Consider the following 27,882-nt stretch of genomic DNA (forward strand, 5'->3'; position numbering starts at 1 on the left):
ATACAAAATACCACCAGCTAAAGTAGAGCTAAAGTAGACAAAACCAATAAGAAAATAGAAATTAAGTAGAAAAAATTTCAGTTTAATAAAAATGTTGTTAAGACCATAAGATATAAAATGTTTTGTACAGCTTGCAGGAAATAAATTAATAGCAAAAACACATTGGAAAACTATAGTTAATTAATAATAATAGCAAAAACACATTGGAAAACTATAGTCTCTGGCCTCAACTGCAGGGACTAATAAGGAAAATGGCATACTTAGATCATTACTAGGGTCCAAAGGTTACTATCGGTGAACAAGGTTTTCGATGCTATTGAAATCGGGTACAGAAAAGGTACATAATTAATTTCATGTTTTAGTTCACTCTCCGAGATTCATCACAGGGAAGAACGCATGCTTAATTGTAGAGACGAGCAACGTTATCAGTTCGAAAAATTTGGATTTCAATGGATTCCCTGCTTGCAAATTATGCATCATCAGATGAAGAAGAGCAGCAGGAAAAACATCAACAAATACAATCACAAAGCAAAGGTAGCGGATCGTTATTCTCTCGTCTACCGCCCCCAAAATCCACATTTAACCTGCCTCCGCCCAAGAATACCAAAACGAACAAGCGTCTAGTGGAATTTAGGCCGCCATTGAAGGCGGTAGCAGCGGTGGAGGAGGAAGAGGAAGAAAAGGAGCCTCCGCCCAAGAAAAAAATTACGGAATCCTCTGGAGGGCTTACTTCCCTCCTGCCTCCGCCGAAGAATTCCCAAACCCTAGGAGGAGGCACCGGCGGTGGCGGCTCTCGTCGCACAATTCTCGAGCCTACCGCAGCCACTACTGTCAATGCCGCCTCTGCCATGACCGATGCCCCTGCTCCTGCATCTCAAGAGCCGCAGTCGGAGGCTTCCGGTAATGTCGAAGCAACACAAGAGTTTGGAGGGCAATATGATTATAATGCAAATTATTATTCTGAACCAGCCGAACAGTTTGTAGGGCAAGATGATTATAGTGGATATTATTACTCTGCTCCGGATCAGGTCTCCACACAGACAGTACCGCCACAGGCACAGTTGCCTCTGGAGAGTAGGAATAAGAAGGGCGGACGAAAGGCCATTGACATTGGTTCTGATGTTATTGAAATAAAGCAGGAGCAGTTGATGGGAAACAAACCTAGACAGGATCAAGTTAATTTGACAGGAATTGCCTTTGGACCCGCTTATAAGGTTTCTTTTTCTTTTCTTTCAGCTCTGTTTTTACTTTACTTGCTTTATTAATTCCTAGTTATATGTTAAGTTACTTGAAATTTTGTTATGCATTATTTCAGTATGTTTTATGTTCCAGAAGCTTTCTTCCTTACTACATTTTCAAATGTTTTCAGCCCGCTTCGGCTGCAAAAGACAAACCTTCAAAGCTGCACAAGAGAAAGCATCAAATTGGATCACTGTACTATGATTTAAAGCAAAAAGAGATGGAACTTGCTGAGAGGCGTGCTAAAGGTCATCTCACTAAAGCAGAAACACAGGCTAAGTATGGGTGGTGAATTAATGAAGGCGATCCATTGAATGAGGATGTTATGTAACACATTGTACATTGGATATATGTCTCACCTTGTTGGGTACAATTGTAACATGTTTTCAGCAGTGTAAGAATTCCATTTATAACTCAGATTTGTCAACTTTTACAATTCTTTAGATTGAACCTTAAAGTTATTGAAAAACTAAACTTTAGGAAATGCCAATTCTGCATCTAATTTCGGGATGCCAAGTGAAGTTTTGATCAAATCATCTATTCTCCTCTAAATTAGATTGGAAATTTCATTTTTTTTTCTCGAGTGACAATGCGTTGTATTTAAGTCAATTGCACCTTCCCAAGGGCTTCATCTGAATCCGATATACATTTTTATTTCGTATTGATGGAACTTTTAATGGTTAGCCTTACCAATCTATGTGGCTTTTGCTCTTGGAGGGTAACCAATGTCAACCAAGAGTTATTAATATTTGTGCGTATAGGCTATCATTGGATGGAAACATGCATAATAAACTTTGAATTAGAAGTTAGATAAGCCGGAGATATTTTCTCAACATTCATAACAGGATTCAAAATTTATTTAAGCAAAAAATTGGTTTTGAGATATTTACAGATTAAATGGCATCATAGCTCAAGGTTGTATAACATCAATACAAATATTTTGTAACCATAGTAAAATATCTTTCACTTACAAATATTTTTGATACTAGCACACACAATGGCAACTGGTAAAGACCACAGGGGTGCAACTGCTAATCATCTTGGCTAAATTATGTTGCAATTCCGGGGTAGATTCCTGTTCTAAGATCATTAGGTGAGTGAAAAAGCCTGCTAAAATATCAGAAAGTATTGCTTTGGCATTGGATGCTCATAGCAATATTCAATGGAAGAAGCAATACTTCTACGTTAGTGAGGCCCAATTCATTAAATCCATAATGAACCCTACTCAGGGAGGCTTGCATAAAACAAATTCCAGGCAACCTAATGCTCGAGCAACAAACCTATATGGACTTGATCTTGTCAGAAATGGAACTCTAAAATATGGGCAGGAAACATTATGAGCCTGAACACTTCATGTTGTCAAACTGTAGTTCACTTCGAGAAGAGTGATCAACATTTTATGCTTGTCACAGAGGGGAACTTGCATAATCATTCTGTCCTTTCACAATCAGCATTTTATTCATTCTCTGGCACCTCCTCTTGTATATGTTCCCTAAATAAGCACCAATTATCCTTGTAACCATGGAATTCTTACTGCAAATGCAAGTCAAAACCATTATTTAGATGCTTCAATCACTATTTTTGTCTTCCTCCTAGTCCAACCACCTTGGTTGACATGAGAAACCTGCTAATGTTTTCAAACCAAAATAACATAACTGCAATATACAGAAAACCAGAAAAGCATACACACAGATGCCACAACTATTTATCCTGGGAAAACCCTTCCTACTCGAGGGAAAAAATCCAGCCACACCCAGAAAAGATTCTATTTAATGAATTCTCAAAACAGTTACAGTAGATGCTTGCTTATGATTGAGAATTTTATTCACTCAATCAAAGCCTTATTTATCATTTTCACACATTTAGTGAATAATTTTTTCAGAAAACAATAATGATCATCCACAGATCATGAGACCATCCAATTTCTTCTAATAATGCAAAGATATGTTTCACACTATCGAACAGCAGAAGAAAGTGGAAGTTAAAACAATTACATTTGATGATTGCTTACAAAACTAAACACCTGATACTGAGGAGCTTTTTCTTATCCATGAGTACTGCCAATACACACACTGAACCCCATGCAGCCTTGTTTTTTGATACAACAAAATTCTCTGCACATAAATAATAGTATCACACAGGTTCAATGAACAAAAACCCCAAAATGGCATACAGTATCCTTACTGTTTTCTTTCGAAACAAGGAAGAGTCCAACTGGAAGCTGAAAGGTTGCACACAAATCCCAAGTGTAAAGCATTATAAACCTGATAGTGTCTTAAACATGTAAGCTGACGGCAAACTTAATATAAAACCTGGTGGTGCCAGAAAGAATCATTTTGGTGCATTGACACACGATGCCATGTCACAGGATGTCATGTCACCATTCCAGCGAACAATATGAGATGACCAAAGACGTATCACAACGTGAAAGAAACACATGATAGAGAGGAGAACAGGGGAACATATTAGTAATGAACATCTGTCTCACAGCTATAACTTGAACACTCCCTCTTAGCAAGATAGAGATCTTCAATATGTCATCACATGACAAGTACACTACAAGCAAAAGAAATGTCAACAAAATCTTATCACATATTTTCTTTATATAAAATTGCTATCTCAGCATAACAACATTCACCATAGCTACTCCTAGAGTGTGAAACAGAAAAATATAAACTAAGTCATGGAATCTCACACATGATTTCCACCATGGCTACTCCCAGAGGGTGGAACTATTACGGAAGTAAGTGGTAAATGCTTGCTTGCTATTAACAGAGACTGAAAGGTCAATTTATACAAAAGAACAAAGCGATGTTTCCTTAGGAAACTATCATAAAGAATAGAATATTCTACTCTAACAAATAAAGCTAAAAAAAAAAAAGCTAACTAAAGCTAACTAGATATTTATAATAGATTACCATTAACTAATAATAGACAATTATCTATTATTGTAATACCCTCCCTTAATGGTTAATCTATCTAGAACACCAACGTGTCCTCTGAATTTGACAAACTTATTAGGACTAAGAGGCTTGGTGAGAATGTCTGCAGTCTGATTTGTGGTAGGAACATATTGCAAATCTATAGTCCCGTCTTCAACCAGCTGTCATATGTAATGACAGTGAACATCTACATGCTTGGTTCGTTCATGGAAGACTAGATCTCGTGCTAACTTGATAACGCCTTCATTATCAACAAAGAAAGTAGTCGGTCCTACTGGTGACATCTGCATATCCCCAAGCATCCGACGAAGCCAAACAACTTCACATCCTACCTTAATAGTTCCTTTGTATTCGGCCTCTGTAGAGGAGAGAGAAATTCCCTGCTACTTCTTACTGGTGCATGTGACTGCACTGGATCCCAAACTGAACACATATCTAGAAGTTGACTTTTTATCATCAACAAAGCCTGCCCAATCTAAATCTGCGAACCATGTGACTACACCAGATCCCAAACTGAACATATATCCAGAAGTTGACTTTTTATCATCAACAAAGCCTACCCAATCTGAATCTATGAACCCACTGAGTTTAGGATTAGAACTTCGAGAGTACAGAAGTCCATAATCTGAAGTGCCCTTCATAGAACAAAGCACACACTTTGCTGCCATCCAATGATCAGCCTTAGGAGCTGTCATAAAGTGTGAAATATAGCTGAATGTGAAGCTGATATCAGGCCTAGTAGCAGAGAGGTAGATGAGGCTGCTTACTAGTTGCTTGTATGTAGTATCATCAACGGAAGGAGAATCAGACTTTGTTGATAACTTCATACCTTTCTCCATAGGTGTAGATGTAGGCTTGCAATCCTACATACGAAATTTGTCTAACAAGGCCTTGGCATATTTGGATTGAGAGATGAATATACCAAAAGGTTGTTGCCAAATTTCAACACCTAGGCAATAATGCATGAGCCCAAGGTCAGTCATATCAAAAGATTGGCATAAATTTTGTTTGATTCCTTGAATCAAAGATGTCGAATTGCCAGTGATGATCAGATCATCCACATAAATAGCTGGAAGGATGATGTTACTGTCAGTAGTCAATGTACAGATTTGAGTCTGAAGAATTGCTCTTAAAGCCTTGATCAATGAGGTACTTATCAATTTTTATGTACCATACCCGAGGGGCTTGCTTCAAGCCATAGAGGGCTTTTACCAATCTGAGAACCTGATGGTCTTTACGAGCAACCTTGAAACTAGGAGGCTGCGTCATGCAGACCTTTTCATGGAGATCACCATTCAAGAAAGCACTCTTGATGTCCATCTGATGGACCTTCCAGCCAAACTGTGCTATCATGGCTAGGACTAATCTGATGGTGCTCATCTTTGAAGTAGGAGCAAATGTCTCCTCATAATCAATGCCCTGATGCTGAGAAAAGCCCTTCTCCACTAAACGAGCTTTGTACTTATCCAAAGTACCATCCGATTTGTAGACCCATTTGTAGCCAATGGGTTTCTTCCCAAGTGGAAGATCAGAAAGGACCAAGTGTTGTTCTTCAACAGGCTCTAGTGTTTAGATGTCATGGCCTGTTCCTACTCTGGAATTCCTTTAGCCTCGGAATATGTTTGAGGTTCAAACACACTGTGAATGTTGGCCATGAGAGCAAAGTTAACAGAATCTGTAGTTTTACTCTTTTTTCGAGTAGTTCTCCCATCAATGAGCTCATCATCACAAAGATCAACAAGTGTCTTAGACCACCACTTAGGCCAGATAGGAGAATGACCAACATTAGTACTAGGAGATGCTTGATTAGCAAGATCCTCATTAGAAGAATCTGGAGCAAACTCAGGTGAAACATCTACAAATTGAGGTGATCTTGCAAGAGAAGCCAGAGGTGCCTATACAGGTATCATTGGAATAACTGGAGCTATTGGAGCCCTCCCATCAGGTGGACCTAATGGAAGCTGAACTCCCAAATCATGAGCCATCATAGGCTAGTCTACTAGATCAAGAACAGGAGATATAGGCATGAAAGGTCCTCGCTGCTCATCAAAGACTATGTCACGACTGTAGATGAGACGAGATGTCTTAACATTGATCAGGCAGTAGGCTTTGTGAAGACTGCTATATCCAGCAAGCATGAGTTTTTGACTCTGGCATCCAACTTGGTGCATGACGGATCAGGAATCCAAACAAAAGCAAGAGAGCCAAAAAACTTCAGGTGACTGATTCTAGGCTTACGATCTGACCAAGCCTCTTTTGGAGTTTTACCTTTGACCACCACTATGGGTGATCGGTTCAACAGATAAACTGCAATGTTAACTGCTTTTGCCCAACATTGCTTCAGAACATGTTTGTGTTCGAGTATGGAACGAGCAATCTCGGTGATTGCCCTATTTCGACGTTCAACTACATTGTTCTGTTGTGGCATGTAGGGTGTGGTTAACTGGAGTTTGATGCCATGTGTATCCAAGAAGCGAGAGAAAGCATTAGAACAAAATTCCCCCCCCCCATTGTCTGATCTAAGAGTAATAATAGATTTCTCAGACTCTTTTTCAACTAAGGGTTTAAACTTTTGAAATACAGGAAATGCATCTGACTTCTTTTTAAGGAAATACACCCACATTTTTCTACTGAAATCATCAACAAACAACAAAAAATACCTGGACCCAAGAATAGGATTGGCCATAGGGCCACAGATATCGGCATGAACAAGCTGAAGTACCTGAGGCACAATGTTCCTTCCCAGCCTGGCATGCGTCACAAACTCCAAGCTGTTGAGTTTGAATCTCTGGCAATCCAAGAACAAGCCCATCCTGAGCAAGCTGTGAGAGATAATGCACATGTAAGTGCCCATATCACTGATGCCAAAGTGTGTTGATAGAAGATTGCCGAGCAGCCATAGCTAAGTGTTAACAGAAGATCGCCAAGCAGCCATAGCTAAGTCTTGAGAATCACTAGAATCAGTAAGTCGAAAAAGACCATGATCCTCAAGACCCACTGCGACAATAGACTTAGTTGCTCGATCAGTGATGGTGCACTGATGTGAATTGAAGGTGACTGCCAAATGTGGAGAGTGTCGCAGCAATTGACTAAGATTAGATTTAGTTCCATCGCTAGAACGTAATACACATCAAGGAATGTGAGATTCCTTCCAATAGACTGAATCTGAATGTTGCCTTTACCGATAACTGTGTACTCTTCTTTGCTACCAAAAATAACAGAGTTTGAATAAGGCTGGTAGTGAATGTTGCCTTTACCGATAACTGAATGTTGCCTTTACCGATAACTGTGTACTCTTCTCTGCTACCAAAAATAACAGAGTTTGAATAAGGCTGGTAAACCAATCTCTGCAGTGAGTGAAATGATGAGACGCACTTGAATCAATGTACTAGGCAGATGACTTCACATGATCTGTAGGTCTTTTAGCCATGAAGGCGTAAAAGGCAGATTCGGCCTACTTAGTGAGCTCTGCATTGTTTGCTTTGGGTTGTGAACCTAATTGCTTAGATTGTGCAACTAAGCGTTTCCAACATTCAACCTTCATGTGTCCAAACTTATGGGAGTAGTTGCATTGAATGTTCTTCTTTCTGGAACCATCTGGTGTTGGAGCAGAAGACTTCTGCTAAGATGGCTGCTGAAACTTGCCTTTATCCTTCTCAAAGGATTTCGTAGCAAAGGCTTGCTCGGTGGAGGTGGAACTAGAGTTGCTACCGAATTGTTGTTTCCACTAATCTTGCTGACGCAGCAGTGTGCAGAGATCAATGAATTTCAAATCAACACCAGAAGATGTGATGTTGAGAGTCTCGATAAAATGCTCATAGGATTTTGGTAAACTCCAAAGAGTGATAACCACAATATCCTCTTCCTCCATCTTGCGACTGATGGCAAGTAACTAATTATGGATTTCCGAAATCCGATATAGGTGTGCCTGGAGCAAGGTGCACTCATCCATGACAATAGAAAACAATGTTTTTCAAAAAGAAGGCTCTGCTTTTGTTAGAAGTCTCATGAAGACCTTTGAGATGTGTCTAGATTTGGGTAGTTGTCTTGCCTGATGGAATTTGAGAAAGCTGATCATCAGCCACAGATAATTTGTGAAGCATTACTGCCTCTCGATTATTCAGATCCCATGTCTCTTGATTAGGACCCAGAGAAGTCGAACACTTCGTAACACCCAAAACAAGTTGATTGGTGTTATGATATTCAAAAATTGTGATGATCCGCTGCTTCTAGGTGCCATAATTGTGACAATTGAATTTGGAGTTATGCTCGAGCAGAATATTTCTCAGAGATGCCATGGCATGTTTTTCAATGAAAATTGTGAAAATCTGTGAGGGCATGTTCTTCGAGGCAAAAATTTAGAAGACCCAGAAGAATCAAAGTGACCCAGAAGAGAGCTCGAAAAACCCAAAAGGAATACCCTGTCGGTTTTTGGATCCACTGGCTTGAAAATCTAGGCATGAAAAATGAGGCAACTAGAAAAACGAATGACAACCCAGTTGAGTTCTCGAAAAACCCATCAAAAATTTGCAATCAAAATTTTTTTCCAACCCCAAAAATTAGGGTTTTGAGCAAAAAAACCAGCCGGCGACCATGGAAATTTTGAGTGCAAAAAAAATGGCGATTATGTGGATAAAATGGTCGATTTGGATAAAATGGATTAAAAACGCAGAGCTGTCAAACAAGAATGACTGTCTTTGACGTCCAAAAAGGGGCGGATATTGCAGTTTTAGGTGGTTGTAACAAACACAGAGCCGTCTGAAAATGACAACCAAAAACACAGACCCTTTCTTTCGCGATTTTGCAGATGAATCCAGCCAAGAAATAAGACGATTCCAGTCACAAATCCAATGGCCAAAGAAAAATCTTGATTGTAGAAAATCGTGCGGTAGAAACACGTGTTTTGTTGAAGTTGCGATTAGGGCAGACTGGTCTTCGATTTTTCCAATCCGTGATTTGCGATTTTTCTAGAGAAATCCACGATTTTCAAAAAACTCAAACAAAAACCCTAGTTTGAAAATCTCAGGGTTTTGTGATTAAGAAGCAAGAATCATAGAATAATTTCGAAAATTGACACTGATAATTTTGGAAAAGAAATTATAATTTTCAAAAAAATTAAGAAATATGCTTTGATACCATATTACCGAAGTAATTGGTAAATGCTTGCTATTAATAGAGACCGAAAGGTCAATTTATACAAAAGAATAAAGCGATGTTTCCTTACGAAACTATCATAAAGAATACAAATATTCTATTCTAACAAATAAAGCTAAAAAAGCAAAAGCTAACTAAAGCTAACTAGATATTTACAATTGATTACCATTAACTAATAATAGACAATTTCTAATTACTGTAATAGGAACAAGGGATTTTACTTTGAACTTCTCTCGCAGAGAAGAACTCATTATCAAGGGATTTTACCTGAAACTTTTCTGTTGAGAAACTCATCAACAAAGGATTTTACATCAAACTTCTCTCACTGAGAAGAACTCATTAACAAGGGATTTCACCTCGAACTTCTCTTGTAGAGAACTCATCAACAAGGGATTTCACCTTGAACTTCTCTTGCAAAGAACTCATCAACAAGGGATTTCACCTCGAACTTCTCTCATAGAGAATTCGGTAACAAGAGATTCACCTAGAACTTCTCTCCACATAGAACTCATTAAAGCACATAAGGATCATCTCAATGCTTAGACTACCCCTCAGTCGAGAGTCCCTCTCATCAGGGACAAAATACTCACAACTTTGATTATCACAATAAATTAATTGACTCCAATGCTTGACCAAACAAGGAGCTTTTGTAGTCCTACTGCTACATGAACTTGTTAATACTCTGCAACAGACTTGGCATTCTACATCTGCCATTTAAGATTCCTCCCAACCTGATTTCTGCAACTGAATAATCTCCCTCTGAATGTCATTTCTTCCTTTTCAAAGAAGATAATTGCAATGACAATCCGAATAGGTTCTTTCTTTCGAATTTCCATCAACATTTCAATTAGCAAGAATTTCTCAGTATTCAATAATCCATCGAACCACATATTTTACACCCATTAGTCATCACAAATCTTCTTGAATCCAGTTTGCAAATTTTGGTTTGGATCATTTCCTTACACTTGCTCTGCTACCATGTAAATATTTTCAAACCAAAATAATATAAATGCAATAAACTAGAAAACCAAAAAGCATACGAACAGATGGCACGATTATTTACCCTAGGAAAACCCTCCTACTCGAGGGAAAAAGCTAGCCACACCTAGAAATGATCCTCTTTATTGAATCATCAAAACAGTTATGGTAGATGTTTGCTTATGATTGAGAATTTTATTCACTCAATCAAAGCCTTATTTTTCTCTCCTCAGATAGTATCTTTTTCACACATACAAGGATATCATCATGAACACAACTGGCTCATAGTTGAATTAAACTTCACAATTAAAGTTTCTCAGAAAACAACAAATGATCATCTGCAGATCATGAGTGTAAGATAACAGAGTGGAGGGTGAATTAGTTATAACTAGTTATTCTACAGGCCTTAAAACACTTTTCCCCAATTCAAACACTTTAATCTTGCAGATTCAATAACCAGATCTAACATAAAAATATAAACTGATATAAACTTTACAATAAACTATCAACTTAATAAATTGAGTATCAGAGTTATCTTCCAGCTTATACGAAGTTGCAACAAAAAACAATAAACATGAGATAAACTTGCAATATCATAAGCATCCACACAATTTGACACAAGTATCTAATATGGAAATCTTGCAAAGAGAAAATCATTTGTGAACCGACAACACAAAATTTTCACTCTTCTGAAGTGAGCTCTGTTATGAGCCAACCTTGTCTAAGGTTACATACACATTGCTAATGTGACCTTGTTAGAGGATTTTCTTGTTAGAGGATTTTCAACAAAAATCATCTAGACCTTGTTTATTCTTTGAAACTTCTAAACAATGGCCTGCTCTAAAGGACTTACAAAACACTCAACAAAATGTTACCATATAGGATTTCGGAAGACTGTTGGGCCCACTCGGTTAAGAGATTTTTTGGTTACAATGATTAGAGAGTAACAGTGAAATGATCTATTAGGTTTAACACTACCTTGCTTGTTTAGATCTCTGCTTTGCTCAATCTCCGTCTTCTGATCCCTTACTAGCTGATTCACACTCTAGACACATTAACTTAGCACTTCCTTTGCTTAATTTTCACAATATTGTTATGCTCAGATCTCCTTATTTCTTTAGCAACTTGATCAGCAACAATGAACATTGCGTTTATCCTTTAAGTAGAAAACTTTTCCGTTCCTATAGAATCTTTCAAGTTTTTCTGCTTAATCACAATCGTTAGATCTTCATTAGGTTCATGTTCATTGAATCTAGATGCTTGGGAAATATATTTCCCCTTTGAACTTCATGCTCCATTTCCAATTGTCAAACTTCCATTAGACCTTCTTTGAATTTCTCTAGTTGTTGATCTTATAACAAACTTCATCCTTATCTTCAGAACTTCTCAAATAATCTTTATTTTCATTAAATATCGGCCTCAAATTAAATCTTTTCTTAAATCGTCTTTCCTTTTTTTGCTTGGTTAACATTACATCTTGCTCAGTCAACACTAGACTCGGTTAACACTGAAATTGTTCAGTTGACATTACACTTGCTTCATTTCTTCTTTAGGTCCTCGATGACAATTGTAGTACCTTGGTTAATACTGTGTTCCTTCATTCTCTGACCAAACTGTCTTGCTTATACATGATTCCAACACTTAATCAAATCTTGTAAAACAATCAAACCAACATTATACTGTCAGAGTCTAACTCATTCAAGTGCCCATTGAATACCATACACTTATCAATGCTAACACCATCATACTTTCTCTTCAAATCCTCTTCATCAGTTAAATGATATGGCACTCTACTTAATTAGCATAATGTCTAACCAACTAAGGTTTGACATCAATGACAACATGACACCTGATATGACTCTTTTACATACATTACCAACATTATCAGTAGGGGCTAACAATCTCCCCCGTTGGCATTGATGGCAACATATAAACACATAAGATATAACATTACATAACATTATATAACATTACATTATGAAACATCAAATGCCAACACATCTTCAACTCTCTTACTTCATTCAGGTTCTCTGCAACAGGTTCAACATCAAGCTCTTTAGCTTCAGCTTGGGGTCCACTTTGACATCTTCTTTGCCTTTGGGTGTACTCTTGTTCAACATCTTCAATCAACTATGCAATTATTCCCCCTTAGGATATCATCTCAATATTTATGACTCTCCCTTTGACAACAATCTTCAAACATGTTCATTACTTCTCCCTTTCTTGCTTACTCATCTCCTCCTTTGACAACAATGCCGAAGGTAACTATATATTTCAATGAGAAACCTATAAAACCTTCTAGTAATACTTTGGACCTTGCATGTATAGATTTCCTTAGCTTCATTACAATCAATTTCATAACTTCAGGAAATAGTCCCTGAAGAGTGAACTCTTGCATCGACTCCACAAAGATATTCTGATAATCCATGAATTGGTGTGATATGCATCTTCTCCTAGTGATTCTTGGACAGGGGAAGGACCGCTAACTTACCTATCAGATTCTCATTATTTCCTTAGCTTTATTATGATCACTTTCACAACTTTAGGAAACAGTTCCTGAAGAGTGAACTCTTGTATCGACTCCACAAAGATATTCTAATAATCCATGAATTGATGTAATATGCATCTTCTCCCAGTGAATCTTGGATAGGGGAAGGACTGCTAACTAACTTGTCAGATACTCAAAAGCATCCTTAGGCAATGGTTTTGTGAATATATCTGCAATTCGCTCCTTAGAATTTACATAACCCAATCTTACTTGTTTATCTTGAACTTGCTCCCTCAAGTAATGATACTTGATAGATATGTGCTTGGTTTTTGCATGCATCACAAGATTCTTTGATATCCTAATAGCACTTTTATTGTCACAATAGAGAGTAACAGGTTTGGTTACTTCTTCTTGCATACCTTCCAACAATTGCTTAATCCATACAATATTCAAACAATTAATAACAACAACATACTCAGCTTCAATAGTAGACTAAGAAATACAATTTTGTTTCTTGCCCAACCACATTATCATTTTTTCTCCAAAAAAGAAAGCTCCACCACTCATACTCTTTCTGTCATCAACATTTCTTGCTCAATCAGCATCGGTATAAATTCTAAGCTCAAAATCACCTTCTTGTTTCACCATAGTCCATAGTCTTCTGTTCCTTTCAGGTATTTGAATATCCTCTTAACTGCAGTCATATATGTCTCATTATGATTTGATGAAAATCTTGCAACTATTCCAATTGCATGTGCAATATCAAGCATAGTTGCAAAAAACGCAGATATATCACGAAAATCCAATTATAGTGCGATTAAGACAGGCAAATGATATAATTGCATAATAACTCGTGGCCAATGTGTCTTATTTTAAAAAAATTGCAGAATTATGTGGTATTATGAGCATAAAAGCAGCGGGGAAAAAAATATTTAATGAGATAGAGTACATGTATTTAGGGTTTGATTTTTTAGGGCTTGGCAATGCAAAAGACATTACATTGTCTAGACGGGAAAGCAAAACGAAAGAACATCTGACGTCAGCAGTCTAGACTCTAACATATATGTCCAATTCCAACCACGAGCAAAAGAAATTATGCAGTTAGACATTGATGTACAATGTCCAGTCTCCAACTGCAAGCGAATAAAGATTTCGTCATGTAATGTCCACTAGGATCGAACCATCTTGTTAAGGGTTGCAAATTGTGGAGAGTGCAATGTTGTTTTACTATGATTTTAAAAACATATAGTAATATATATGTTTTTTTTCCCTTTATATGATCAAGAATTTCGTATCATACAATATTTTCAAATTTCAACTATGATGTTTTAAATATATTAATTTATAATTAGTATATGTAATATTCAACATATGTATTAATGCATTTTTTATTTATAATTAATTTTTATATATTTGATATTTTTTTAGTATATGATTAAAATTTAATATCATATGTTTTTTTAAGTATGATTTTTAATATATATAATATATGTATATATCTATGTATCTATATTTAATATATGTATTAATATATACATACATATACAAAATTTAATCTTTTATATATTTGGAAATTATTTATTAATAAGATTTTGATATTCTTGTATGTGAACACCTTGTAAGAATTTTTGTAAATGTTTGATAAAAACGCCAGTTTTTTTGTCGAGTTTTTCAATTTCTTTTGGGTCGGTCAAGTTATCACTGAGTCTAAGTTTTTCAACTATGATTACAAGTCTGCCGTGTACAACATATTGCAACTTCCCAATCATTGATCTATATTGTGTCTCATTCACTTCAATAGTGTTGTCTTCCTTAGATAATTTGCATCCAGTGACCATAGGTGTTCCAACTGGCCTTGATTCATCCATAGCAAATGTCTTCAATATCTCCTTAATGTACTTAGATTTGATCTCAGCAAACATAGACACCATAGATTCTTTGCTCATTTGATCAGCAAATAATTTGCACAAGAAATCATTACCACAAAATATTATATCATCAACAAATATTTTAGGTATTAGAACCTTGTTTTCAGCTTCACTTCTGAAGTACAAGTTATCGTTTTCACTTATTCTAACAAATCCAATCTTGATCAGATATGAATGGAACCTTTAATACCATGCTCTTGGTGCTTGGTTTAATCCATACAGTGCTTTGTTTAGTTTGCATACCAGGTGCTTCTGATTTGGCCCCACAAATCCTTCAGGTTGTTCAATGTAGACCTTTTCTTCCAATATTCCATTTAGAAATGCAGACATAACATCCATGTGATAGACTTTAAATCTCTTGCAAGTTGCATAAGCCAACAATGTTCTTACTTCTTCCAATCTTGCTACAAGTGCAAAGGTCTCACCACAATCAATTCCTTCTTCTTGGGCATAACCATTACAAACAAGTTTGGCTTTGTTTCTCATAACTTCTCCTTTCTCATCCAATTTGCTCTTGAATATCCACTTGGTTCCAATTGCATTCTTGTTTTGGGTCTCGGTACAAGTGTCCATGTATTGTTCCTCTCAATTTGATCTATTTCTTCATTCATAGCATTGATCTAGTCATCAATATCAAGTGCATCTTTCACAGTTCTTGGTTCAAATTTAGCAATCAAACATGTATTGCCCTTCATCTTACTCGTCATGATTCCAACACTCTTGTCTCCAATTATTTGATTTTGCGAATGATTCATTCTCACATACTTTGCAATGACAGGTTCAACTCTGTAATCTCCAGCATTATCTTCACTTGGTTGGGGCTCAACATTTTGCTCAGATTGTGCTGTTTGTGGCATGGTAGCTTTCTGTTGTGGCTCGGTGTACCATTGTAATGGCTTAGTTTGGTGCTCGGGTACAGTAGCAGATATATCATCATAATTTGTAATCACTAGGTTCTTTATTGCTTTCCGCATCATTCTTATCTGCAAACTCATCAACTCTAACATTTGCACTTTTAATCATTGTGTTAGTCACTTTGCTCAAACATTTGTAAGCCTTGCTCCTAGTAGAGTAACCTAGGAATATACCTTCATCTTTGGAATCAAACTTTCCATTTTTTGCATCTTTATGAATATAACACCTTCCAAATATTTTGAAATAACTTACATTCGGTGAATCGGTGTACGATCAATACTAGAGTTCATATAGTGTCTTGTTTGTTCCTTTCTTCTACTGAACTCGGTTGAGGGTGTCAACAATAGTACTTACAACCTCTCTCTAGAACATTTGTGTAACTCCTTTTTCACTTAGTAGTGTTCTAACACAATCAACAATGGATCTGTTTCTTCTCTCCACAATTCCATTCTGTTGTGGTGTCCTCGGTGTAGATAGTTGTCTTTTAATTCCATGCTCAACACAAAAGTTAGTGAGTTCATCAAACATAAACTCACCACCTCTATCAGATTTCGAACATTTCAATTGTTTGGTAGTTTCTTTTTAAACTCTTGCCTTATACCACTTTTAACATTTGAAAAACATCAGATTTCAACTTCAGAAACATTACTGCCATTATTCTAGAATAATCATCAACACATAGTATGAAATATTTATCATCAACACATAGTATGAAATATTTATCTCCATTCTCAACTTTCATAGGTCCACACAAATTAGTATGTACCAACTCCATAATGTCATTAGATGAATGTGTCTTTCTTGAAAAACTAGACATAATCATCTTACTGTGTTGACATTGCTTACACACAACATTTTCAGGTTTATGTAGGTTCGGTAAGCCTCTCACTTTCTTCTTTTTGCTCACTTTGACCATATTCTCAAAATTTTCATGACACAGTCTATTATGCCACAACCATACATCTTCAATTTTAGCAAATAGGATTTAGGTAAATAGATTACCTCTGGTTTGCTCTTCAGTACCAATCAAGTTTCCATCATCATCATAGATCTTTACCTTCTTGTTTTGAAATTCCAACTTGTGACCTGTATTATTCATCTTGCAACAGTCAACAATTTGTATTTCAGTCCTTGAACCCAATAAGCATCATCATATCTGATTTTATCATTTAGTATCAATGATCCTCCACCTTTTAGGACATGGAACGTCATTTCCAAGTTTAATAGTTCCACCTTCATATTTTTCTAGCTTATCAAACTTACTAATGTCACCAGTCATGTAATGTGAACATCCACTATCAATAATCCATGCATCACTTTTACTAACATGAGAAATAAGAACTTTTTCTTTCTCACTTCTTTCCTCTTCTGGGTCTTCTTTAATAACAACATATACCACTTTCTCACCTTCATTCTCATCATTAGAATCTGATTCAGTGTGCTCTTTCTCAGCAATATAGCATGATTTCTTTCCTTTTTCCTTTTAGTTCTTGTAATCCTTGTTCTTTTTGTATTTATCCTCCTTGTCTTTCTTGTCACTCCTGTCTTTGTTAGGACATCTAGCCCTTTACCTCTTGGCATTCTCCTTGCTAATAATGCTTCAATCTCATCTATTTCATTATCATTTGAGTTTGAATCACTCTCATCCTTGCCACTCTTCTCCTTCTTTGAACTTCCAATGTTTAAATGATGACTTAAAAGCATTTTCAATCTTAGGCACACTATTATCAAAGTTACTTAGTTCAAATGCAGTCAATCTATCGACCAAACCACAAAGAGTAAGATCATTACTAGGCATAGCTTTGAATTTCTGAATCACAGATACTCTTATAGCATACACATACAATAATGTACTTAGAATCTTCCAACTTCTTCATTGCTGATGATTCCAACAACTTTGATGGCACTCACAACTTCCTTGGATTGACAGATTGAACAATGTTTTCTTCTTCCTTCATCTGCATCTCATCATATTTGCCTCTCAGACTTTCTACTTTGGCTCTTAAAACATTCTAATCTCCACCATGCACAAGCATTAGCTTGTCCCACATCTCTTTAGCATTAGCACAATCTTTGACATCATCAGACTCAACATCATTTTAGTGCAGAAGCAATCTCAATCATTAGACTATTGTGTTCTTTCTTCTAGTTCATCTCATCAATTGTCATAGGAGGGTTAGGAGGGGTGTACTGGTTGTCTAGATAATATAGTGCATTGTTTCCAATCTTAGATAGATACAACCTCATCCCGCTTTGCCATGAGGAGAAGTTCTTATTTAGCTTTGGTACCTCTCTCTTATACATCTTTAGATCTTTAGCTTAAGTCCCTTCAAACTTTTCCTTCAAGCACTCAGCTCTGATACCAATTGTTAGATAACTGAGAGGAGGGGTGAATTAGTTATAACCAGTTATCCTACCAACCTTAAAACACTCTGCACCAATTCAAACACTTTTATCTTTCAGATCATTAACTTAGTAACCACATCAAACATCAAACTTTGCAATAAATTGTCAACTTAGTCCTTATAACGAATTTCGTCCTTATCTTCGAAACTTCTAGAACAATCTTTATTTTCATCAAATGTTGGCCTCAGATTAAATATTTCCTTAAATTGTTTTTCCTTTTCATGCTTGATTAACATTACTTCTTGCTCAGTCAACACTAGACTTGGATAATACTGAAATTGCTCAATTGACACTACACTTTCTTCATTTCTTCTTTAGGTGCTCGGTTACAACTGTAGTAGCTCGGTTAATACTATGTTCCTTCATTCACCGACCAAATTGTCTTGCTTATACATGATTCCAACACTAAATCAAATCATGTCAAACAATCAAACCAACATTATACTGTCAGAGTCTAACTCATTCAAGTGCCCATTTAATACCATACACTTATCAACACGTACATCATCATACTTACTTCAAATCCTCTTCATCAATCAAATGATATGGCACTCTACTGAATTATCATAATGTCTAACCAACTAAGGCTTGACATCAATGACAACATAACATCTGATATGACTCTTTCACATACATTAACAACATTATCAGTTGGGGCTAAAAATGAGACCATCCACTTTCTTCTAATAATGCAAAGATATATTTCACAGTTATCCAACAACAAAAGAAAGTGGAAGTTAAAACAAATACATTTGATGATTGCTTACAAAACTGATCACACGATACTGATGAGCTTTTTCTTATTCATGAATATTGACGATAAACACATTGAACCCTACACACCCTTGTTTTTCGACACAACAAAATTCTCTGCACAGAAATAATAATATTGCACAGTTTCAATGAACAATACCCCATAAAGCATACACTCATCCTTATTGTTTTCTTTCGAAACAATGAAGAGTTCAATGAGAAGCTGAAAGGTCACACACAAATGCCAAGTGTAAACCATTACAAACCTGATAACAACTCTTAAACATGTAAACTGATGGCAAACTTTAATATAAAATCCGACAATGCCAGAAAGAATCATTATGGCGCATTGACACATGTTGCCATGTCACCCTTCCAGCAAACATTAGGAGATGAACTAAAGACATATCATGATGCCAAAGAAACACACAATAGAGAGGAGAAAAGGGGAACTTAACAGGTAGGAAGATCTGTCTCGCAGCTATAACTTCAACAAAACTATAGTTGGAAATAGAAAGAGCTCTTTAGTGTTGGGTGTTAAGACTGGATCAGGAAATATTTTGAGGTGTAGACAAAGGAAATATCATGGAGAAATGAAATTTAAAAACCAAGCACCATATTTAATTTTTTTCCATTCAGAATATATACACAAATCTGATAAAGAAATGGTAGCAAAAGTTAATGGATATCTGAGAATAATTCCTGAGATCTATTAATAATTGCACGTTTTAGTAATCTGAAGGGTGATTAGAGGACAATTACACATGGAATGCAACTAGTCAGCTAGTCAGCAGGAGCATAGATAGAAGTTGAAGGTGCTTTACCATATGTTGCCAGTGTTTAGACTCGACTAACACAACATTTTGTTTTTGGTAGACAAAAGATCCCAAAGTGTATATATTGTAAATATCTTGGAGAAGTGAAGTTTTAAAACAGGTCATATGAAACCCCTTTTCATTGAGAACATCTATGCAAATCTGATAAATAAAAGGTAGCAAAGGTTAACAGAGATCCAGTAATAATTGCTGATGTCTATTTATCATGGCATTCATCTTTGAGTAATAGGAATGGTGACTAGAGGACAATTCCATGTGGGATACAGTAAGCTAGCTAGTCTGCAAGAGCATAGGTAGTAGGTGACATTTCCTCATGGGTGGAAACTCTTATAGGATGTTTCTTTCAAACATTGAAGGTTGCACACCTGGGCAGTTGTCATTCCTAATTCCATCATTGATCTCTAAAAGCATGGGACTATTAAAATGTCATTTCACTATAAATTGGTCATATGAAGTGCAAATTAGTGGACATTCTACCTGTAGTATGGTGACATATATCCTCATGTCTGTACAATAATTCAAGATAAAATGAATTCCAAATGACTGACTGAAAGGGTAATAATTAAAATAAATTCTGTACTTGGGCAAACAAAGTGCAAAGGACTGTCTGAAAGGATAAAATATAGTTTTCCTTGGCTGAGCAAATTAAACCCTTGCAAATTGAAATTGTAATTACACCATCCCACTGCACACTGAAAATCAGGCCCAAAGTCATTTAGTGATATTCTAAATCTCAGAAATGGACCAGGTTTGTTATCCTAAAGATAACCCAATGAAAATGGAAGGTTGAAGCCCAACCGCCCTATCTTTATTCGGAAAATGAAAAGTGGTAGAGCTAAAAGAGTACTTCCAATGGTTTGCTCCAAAACTTTCTAGTGAGAGTCAATAAGAATGTACATATATTTAGGGAAATAACAGTTTGTTCCATAGAGGAGCAATTGTAATCTCTGTGATGCACCAAACGAGTGCCAGAACTTTGTATTTATCTGTAATTGGAAGAATGAATGAAAGCAGACTGCTGGTGTAGCGTTTTTGGCCCAAGTGGGTTCCCCTTGTAAATTTTGTTAGGTTTTTCACTCTTCAAAATGACAATTTTAGTTCCTAAATCCATTAATCAAATGTAAGTGAATTACTTTGACACTAATTTGTGTATGAAGAATTTTTGTTCTAGCATACCAAGCATATGCTTTAGTCTATGTGAATTGCAAATGATAGGAAGGACATAAATTTGCAAGCCTGACAGTGATATACACCAATTTTTACCCTAAGGTACATTGGGTGTCAATGATTTGCATTGGATTGGCACCAACAGAAATCTTAAACATTTTAAATATCTGAAAAATACTGACTTTTGACATGTTTGATTCTATTGTCTGAAAAATGTAACAAGGATAGCATAAAAATAAATCTTGGTAATCAAAAAGGCTTTTTTATAGACACTTATATAAGCTTTGTTGAAGACTTGGAAGAACTTGTTCTTACAGTTCTTTTTCGAAGATACTTGTCCGATCTTTAGGCAAGATTTAGGGGAGTTTTGTTTTAGTGGTTAGCCATTCTATGTATATTTTCTTGATCATGTGCAGTGCTCTTATGGCTTTTGAGATATTAGACCTGCATTTGTAATAGTACCTTTTAATGAAAGTTATGTTGGATATTTCATTTTAGAAGTACTATAATACTCCCTTTTTTTTGCCGTTGGATTGAAGAAAATCTGTGAGAAAATGTGTGTGGATTTGGATGGCCAAGACTCTCATTTACTGGAGTTTTTGGGAGTATACAAGTCAGGAATGATGTCCATGTATGCATGTACGAAAGCTCGGATATGTCACTCATTTCCGGGCCAAAAGTTTTGATTCGAAGAGCAGTGGGTATATATGGTGTGTCATATGCCTTAGGCTTTTGCGTGGGACAAAATTTGGTGGCCATGCATATGAAATTTAACTATTGCTTTTATGAGTCAAATTGGAACGTATAGAATGTGTAAATGGTAAAAGAAATTTTTGATGAATCCTTCTATTTCTTCAACTAATCATGAAGTTCGATCCATTGCATGTTTGTATATTTGTTCTTATGTGTTGTGTATGATCATCTTGGACACATGTTATCTAACATGGTAGGTGAGTAGTGATGGTTGGAATTTGAATGAGTTACACCTGTCCAAAGGAATTTTAATTGTTGACATTGAAGGACCTTTTAGGGCGTGGGTGGCACCTCTGTAAATTAAAAGATGGTTAACTCTACCAATTTATCTTGGTTTCATTCTTGAAGGGTATTTGCTTTTGGTTTAGGTTGTTATCGGAGAGAAGAATATGAAGCAATCTTTGGGTTAAAGTTTAGACTAGCTAGAGACGTTTTTCTCATTAGATAACTTGATGCAATCACAGAAGGGTCCATAGAAAAGGATTTGTCCAACCATGCAATTTAGAGTTCAATGCAGAGGAAAAAAGATAGAATACCGAAGCAATTCTCATTGACTAAATATTGCAGAAAATTTGCAAATAGCTAATAGATCTGTTACATGCTGATTACAGATTGACTCAAAGGCCATCATGGTCTTTTTTATAAGCTTACATGCAAAATGGAGTAATAGTCGCTTCTATCATTCCACTACCTCACTACCTACTATCTTCTAGCAATTATCTACTTCTGTAATTTTGATCTTCTAACTTGTTCCAACCTATTGTGTCGCAAATGAATTTAGAGGTGTTTGTATATGCGCTTCCAGCATTGGGAATGATCTGTGTTGGCCACAAAATGTCCCAAAATTCTATCTTCTGTGACACTGTAGGTCACCTATCAGAAATGAAGATAAACATGCAAAATAAAATAATGCACAATAGGACAGAATTATCCTGGGAAAACCCTCCAATATGAAGAAGAAAAAATCAGCCACAAATATATCACTTTATTGATAAACAAGAAGTCTGAAATAGAATCAATGCCCAAACACAAGGCTCAAAATTGAAGCGATAATCAGAAACACAAAATATCAATATGAATCTCTAAATATGAATTCCTCTTGAAGAATGTATAAAATTGCCTGTACTGTTCATTTTCTTGCAGTTACAAAGTGAAGACCCTTGTGTTGTCTTGCCCTTTCATTGTCTTGACTCTTCAGTGTCTTGTCCCTTTAACATGAGGACCCTTTATTGTCTTCTGTAAAAGATAGATTATTTAAATTTTCCAAATTTAGGAGAGAAAGATATCTCCCAGAGCTCCATCTCCAACAGTCCCTCTTAGCTAGGGAGGTATCTTTCTAGATATCCATGTCATGGAATCTCTCAACATGACACCCACAATGGTTACTCCCATTTGTGGAATTATTTTTCATCATGGAATCTCTCAATGTGATAATGGTATGAAATGTCTCAACATGGGTCCACTATGGCTACTCCGATGCGTGGAAATATATATACACAAGCTCACATCATGGAGTCACTCAATCTGATGTCGTCATGGAATTTCGCAACATGGCACCCACAATGACTACATCCATTTGTGGAAAAGTTTTTTATCACGGAATCTCTCATTGCGATAATGTCATGGAATCTCTTAGCATGACATCCACCATGGCTACTCCCCTGTGTGGAAAGAAGCATATACACAAGTTCCCATGATGGAGTCATTCAACGTGATCTTGTCATGGAATCTCTCAACATGGTGTCCACCATCGATACTTCTATATTGACAAAAGCAATATCCCTCAAGGGCTTTCATATCATATTTCTCTCACGGAAAATATGCACTACAAGGGCTTTCACCTCATATTTCTCTCTCACAAAAAAATATACATTACAAGGGCTTTCAGCTCATATTTCTCTCACAGAGAATTATACATTACATGGGCTTTCATGTCATATTTCTTTCTCACAAAGCTATTCATTTTAGCACATAATAAGAGCAACTGATGCGGAGACTCCCTCTCAGCAAGGGTAGTATTCTCACAGCTTTAATTATCGTAATTAGCTCTTGAACCCACACCGCTTCATGAGCTTGCTGATCCTTAGCGAAGGACCTGACACACTCCATCTGCTGCTCAAGCTCCCTCTTAATCTCTAACCCAATATGAAGGAAAAGTCACTGCAAAGTATTTGCACACTCAAACCAGGCAGTATACTGGAGCTTTGCCCAACATAAAGAAAGAACCCACAGATTACAGTGAGATTCAGATACAAGCCCACCGTTGGTAAATTCTTGCCTAGAACTCATGCGAAATGGCACCATAGCTAGCAACAAACATCTTCAGAAAATACTGAAAGTCTTCAATAGCTCCACATTAAATAAGAAGTTTGCTCTTTCAAAATTCCCAGTCTGCAACAACAATCTCCACAGTACTATGAAGTTTAAACTACATGCGACAGTGATCATAGGAGACTCCAGCCAGCCTGACCTGGAAAACATACAGTTATCCAATCCATACACAACAAAACAAAACAACAATTTCTTTTATAATATCAACAAAATAATTAAGTACTACTACTCTAATGACTGTAACCTAACAAATGATTTTTTAAATAGTTCTCATTATAGAAGAGAGACCAACTCAATTATGACTACACAAACTAAATTAAAATAATAAAATTATAACTAAATATACACACTTAGACAAATTCATAGAAGAAAGGCTCCATTAAATGATCATATAATACTGGATATATCCTTAACTAATAAGACAACACTAATCTTTAACTATACAACAATAAAGAATAAATCTATACTAAATACCATAACCTAAATTCCAAGCAAAGAAAACACTTATCTCAATTATTATTGTGAAAGGTTGATGCCATCCATTAAACACCCTCAATGGTAGCTTTCGTAGCAGGCACTCTTCCGAACTGTCCTCCAGATATGAGCTGTTGGAACACTTATCTTGCCTCATCCTGTCTGAAATGATCTCCTTGAAGAGATGCAGTGACCTCATTGTTGTATGTGTAGATCAAACTCCAAGGATAGTTAAATACCTTCAGCAAGATATTAGTTACTACTGTCATTGGCAGATCTACAAACCGATCTCTTCCCACTAATCTGGAGTGCAGACAGCAAGGGCATTGCCCCCCCCCTCTCTTTCAAGCATTGAATGACCTGTCAAACACAGGTTTCTCAATGACCACTAGCCAAGTAGAAGACATCATCACTAGTAAAAAAGAATGCGTACACGTATCCCATAAATCCACCTCCTTCATAATTACTAGTCCATCACTCTCTAATGAAGAATCCTTCTAGATTTGTGTCCTTCGTTCTACACACCTAGCCTCCTATAGATGACAGTCTTTAACCCCTGTATTGGACTACCATAGTTGATTGGTGATTACTAGGCTGGAATAGTTCGCAGCTCATAAGCCATGCTGAAACGATAGCTTTTCCCAAAAACCATTAACTATTACTTCCTCTAGTGCACGATACCTGATCTTGGATCCACAATATCATTTTTTCTCCCTTGCATGCTTGTGCTCTTCTTATTCTATGTCTGTGCAACCTGGAATCATAAATCTCCTACTCACAAAACATCCCAACCTATCTGAAATGGCTCAGAAACTACATGCAGACACATTCTCATTGACAAATAGGTCTTGCAACAAATACCAGTGGCGACCATGATTCCTTGATCCACATATTGTAAGAATATTGCCCACACACAAGAGGGCCAGGCAAATCACTTTCCGACGAAGGTTGATTTTTATGGTTTCTCTCTCCAGAGTTTAGAGCTATCCCAAGATACATACAACAGTAATGAAAGAGTAATATTGTTATCAGCCAATTCTGCCTTACATACAGGACACTCTTTCGAGACAGAAAGAATGTGAAGCCACTGATAAAGACAGAACAAATGTCCACAAGATGTCACCATAGGATGCTGACAATCACAGAAGGAATACTGATGATAAACAAGCAAATACAATGCCAGACAGATCATCACCGTTGCACAATCAAAGCACAATCAAAGAACTCTTCAAGTTCTGATTGCCACGGAATATAGAGAAACTAGTCATCTAGTTGGCATAAGCGAAAGGTGTGGGAGACATAAAGCCTTCACATGGCATCCAAATGATCTCTAGATTTGATAGGATCTCCTTCACAAAGCTTTCAACACATGGAGGCAGCTTCAGGTTAAAATTCCTTTGCGTGATCTCAAAAAAGTGTGGAAACGTTTAAACTAGCTGTAAATATAACTAAAGTATGGCAAGACATATTCCCATGCGTACACAAAACCTAAGCTGAAATGAACCCCAAACAACTCCATTAGCAGCTAAATGACTTGAGATTGTAAGTAGAACATGATCACATATAGAACCCCATGTCCATGGACAGTCAAAAGCTTGGATAAGTGAATCAGGTCAAAGATTGTGCAAAAAAGAAAACTGAATGGTTGGAAGCCCAACAAACATATTTTTTTGGCAAAGGACAGGGCACTGGTAAGGGTCTGTTCTGTAGCTGACTACCGACTAGTACTAGAGGATTGATAAGATTGAGCAAAGTTGTATGGAAACAAGAAAATCTTCCATAGATGACATATTGTTATGCTTGTGATGTAACTATAGTTCCATGGAGTTGTAAAATGGGAAAGGTTTCAGGGATGGGGGAACTAAGGACCATCGTTTGGGGATGACGGAAATATCAGTTGGTGGGGGTTTGGAGCAATATATTCTATGTGGGTTGAAGGGGAGTGTGCCTTCGACACCACCAGAACCTTCATGGCACATGCTGTTTTCATAATTTTGTCACCATGTTTTCCCCAAGATCAAGTCTTTACTATTTCTAATTAAATATTCATTCTTTAGAGATTTGACAATGAAGTTGAAGAATTTTACTGGTCTAAATGATGAGCATTATGCAAGTTTTATAGCTTTTTTTGAGTATTTAGGTTGTGTGTGGGTCCATTAAACTATTAGGTTTAGGCTTAGTGGCTCGAGTTAAAAAGGTGCTTACTCTTACTTTTTTTGGGGGGTCTTTTGCAACAGTTTGATGCAGGGGATGGCTGAGGAGTTTTGGTGCATTCAAGAGATGCCAACAAGTACCCCACGGTCCCTAGGGATGTTCTGGTGTTTCCTTTTAAGTCATCAAATCAAGGAGACACTTTAAAAATGTCGTCTCTAAGGGGGAAATTTCATAGACATGATGGGGGAATCTTTTCTGGAGCCCCCTGTGTCTGAGGGATATTCCTGACCCAAAAAAAAAGCAGAAATTGGGGTGTTGCACATCCCCATGGAACACCGGATGCAACAAATATATCCAGAGTCTAGAACTTTGTATCTATATGTAATGAGCAGACTGATGAAGAAAGCGGACATGTGATGTTAGAGTTTACACCCCAACTGCCTTTCACCAGCGCCGCACATTTCTCTCAATTTTGTATAAGGATTTGATTATAGTTTGCAAGAATTGTTCATAGTTCATAGCAGCAACTGTAAATGAATTCAGTATTCCAAATTCCAACATTGATTTGTACATGAACATTGTTGTTTCTAGTAATCTGTCGTTTGGTAAGATACCAACCATTTGTTTTCGTTATTAATAATTATAGTGCCTGTAGGTTCATTTCCATGCATAGTATCCATTACAGTGCAATTTTTTTGTAGTTTTCAGTCAACAGTAATTTGATGTTTTGGTCTTACCGTGCATAACCGTTCCTATAGCTTTTGTTGTAGATCTTATAGCTTGAAATCTTGGTCAATCAAAGACAACTTTCTTGTGTTCTACCATGGTTAGTGATATTTTGAGAAGTTGTACAAGTTTTTATTTATGGAAGACAGTAGCCTGAACATTTTTTGGGAATAGTGGACAGGTTGCAAGAAAATGCCAGGTTGCGTACTATTTCTTGAGATTGGTGCAACTTTAGGAAAGGCTTGATGAAGCATTCAAATAGTTGTTCGGATAATAGTAGGTGCAATATTCATATGGATACGCTGATTGGGCTGCAGCAATCATATGTTCCTCGCAATCTTTCTGAGATTGAATTGTATTATGTTTGGTGATTTCTACAAAGAAGATGAATTAAGTTCAGCTGATCTAATAGGCATATCTTAAGCACCTACTACATGACAACATTCAAATATGTTGGGTCTTTGATGAGAACTAGAATTTGTATAAGTTCTTAAGTTTCCTTGACAAGTGGGATAACTTCACGAAACTAAATTTTAGCACTTAGTAGAAAATATGGATGAAAATGAAACTTTCTTTGGGAACGATATTATTTTATCTAAACACCAATATAATTTTTAAAGCTTTAGTAGCTCTAGAAA

The 27,882-nt window shown here is 36.5% G+C and overlaps 1 protein-coding gene across 5 annotated transcripts; it reads left to right on the top strand.

Annotated features, from left to right (window-relative positions):
* The first annotated feature begins 222 nt into the window (after nt 1–222).
* LOC149551791 (mitotic checkpoint protein PRCC-carboxy-term protein) lies at nt 223–27,882 on the top strand. Of its 5 annotated transcripts, none has more exons than XR_016352811.1 (3): nt 291–1,214; nt 1,370–1,633; nt 27,419–27,882. XR_016352811.1 is itself a non-coding variant. In XM_089787281.1 (2 exons), exons 1-2 carry the CDS (start codon nt 450–452, stop codon nt 1,529–1,531), a joined length of 927 nt encoding a protein of 308 aa, XP_089643407.1. In that variant the 5' UTR covers nt 223–449; the 3' UTR covers nt 1,532–1,772. The 5 variants fall into 5 exon arrangements, 2 of the variants coding, with proteins under 2 accessions (XP_089643407.1, XP_089643408.1); XR_016352813.1 differs by having other exon boundaries at nt 27,426–27,882; XR_016352812.1 differs by lacking the exon at nt 27,419–27,882 and adding an exon at nt 26,602–27,135.

This window comes from Cupressus sempervirens, chromosome 6, assembly GCF_028749045.1.
Source record: "Cupressus sempervirens isolate cs-2001-9-10 chromosome 6, ASM2874904v1, whole genome shotgun sequence".
NCBI lineage: Eukaryota > Viridiplantae > Streptophyta > Pinopsida > Cupressales > Cupressaceae > Cupressus > Cupressus sempervirens.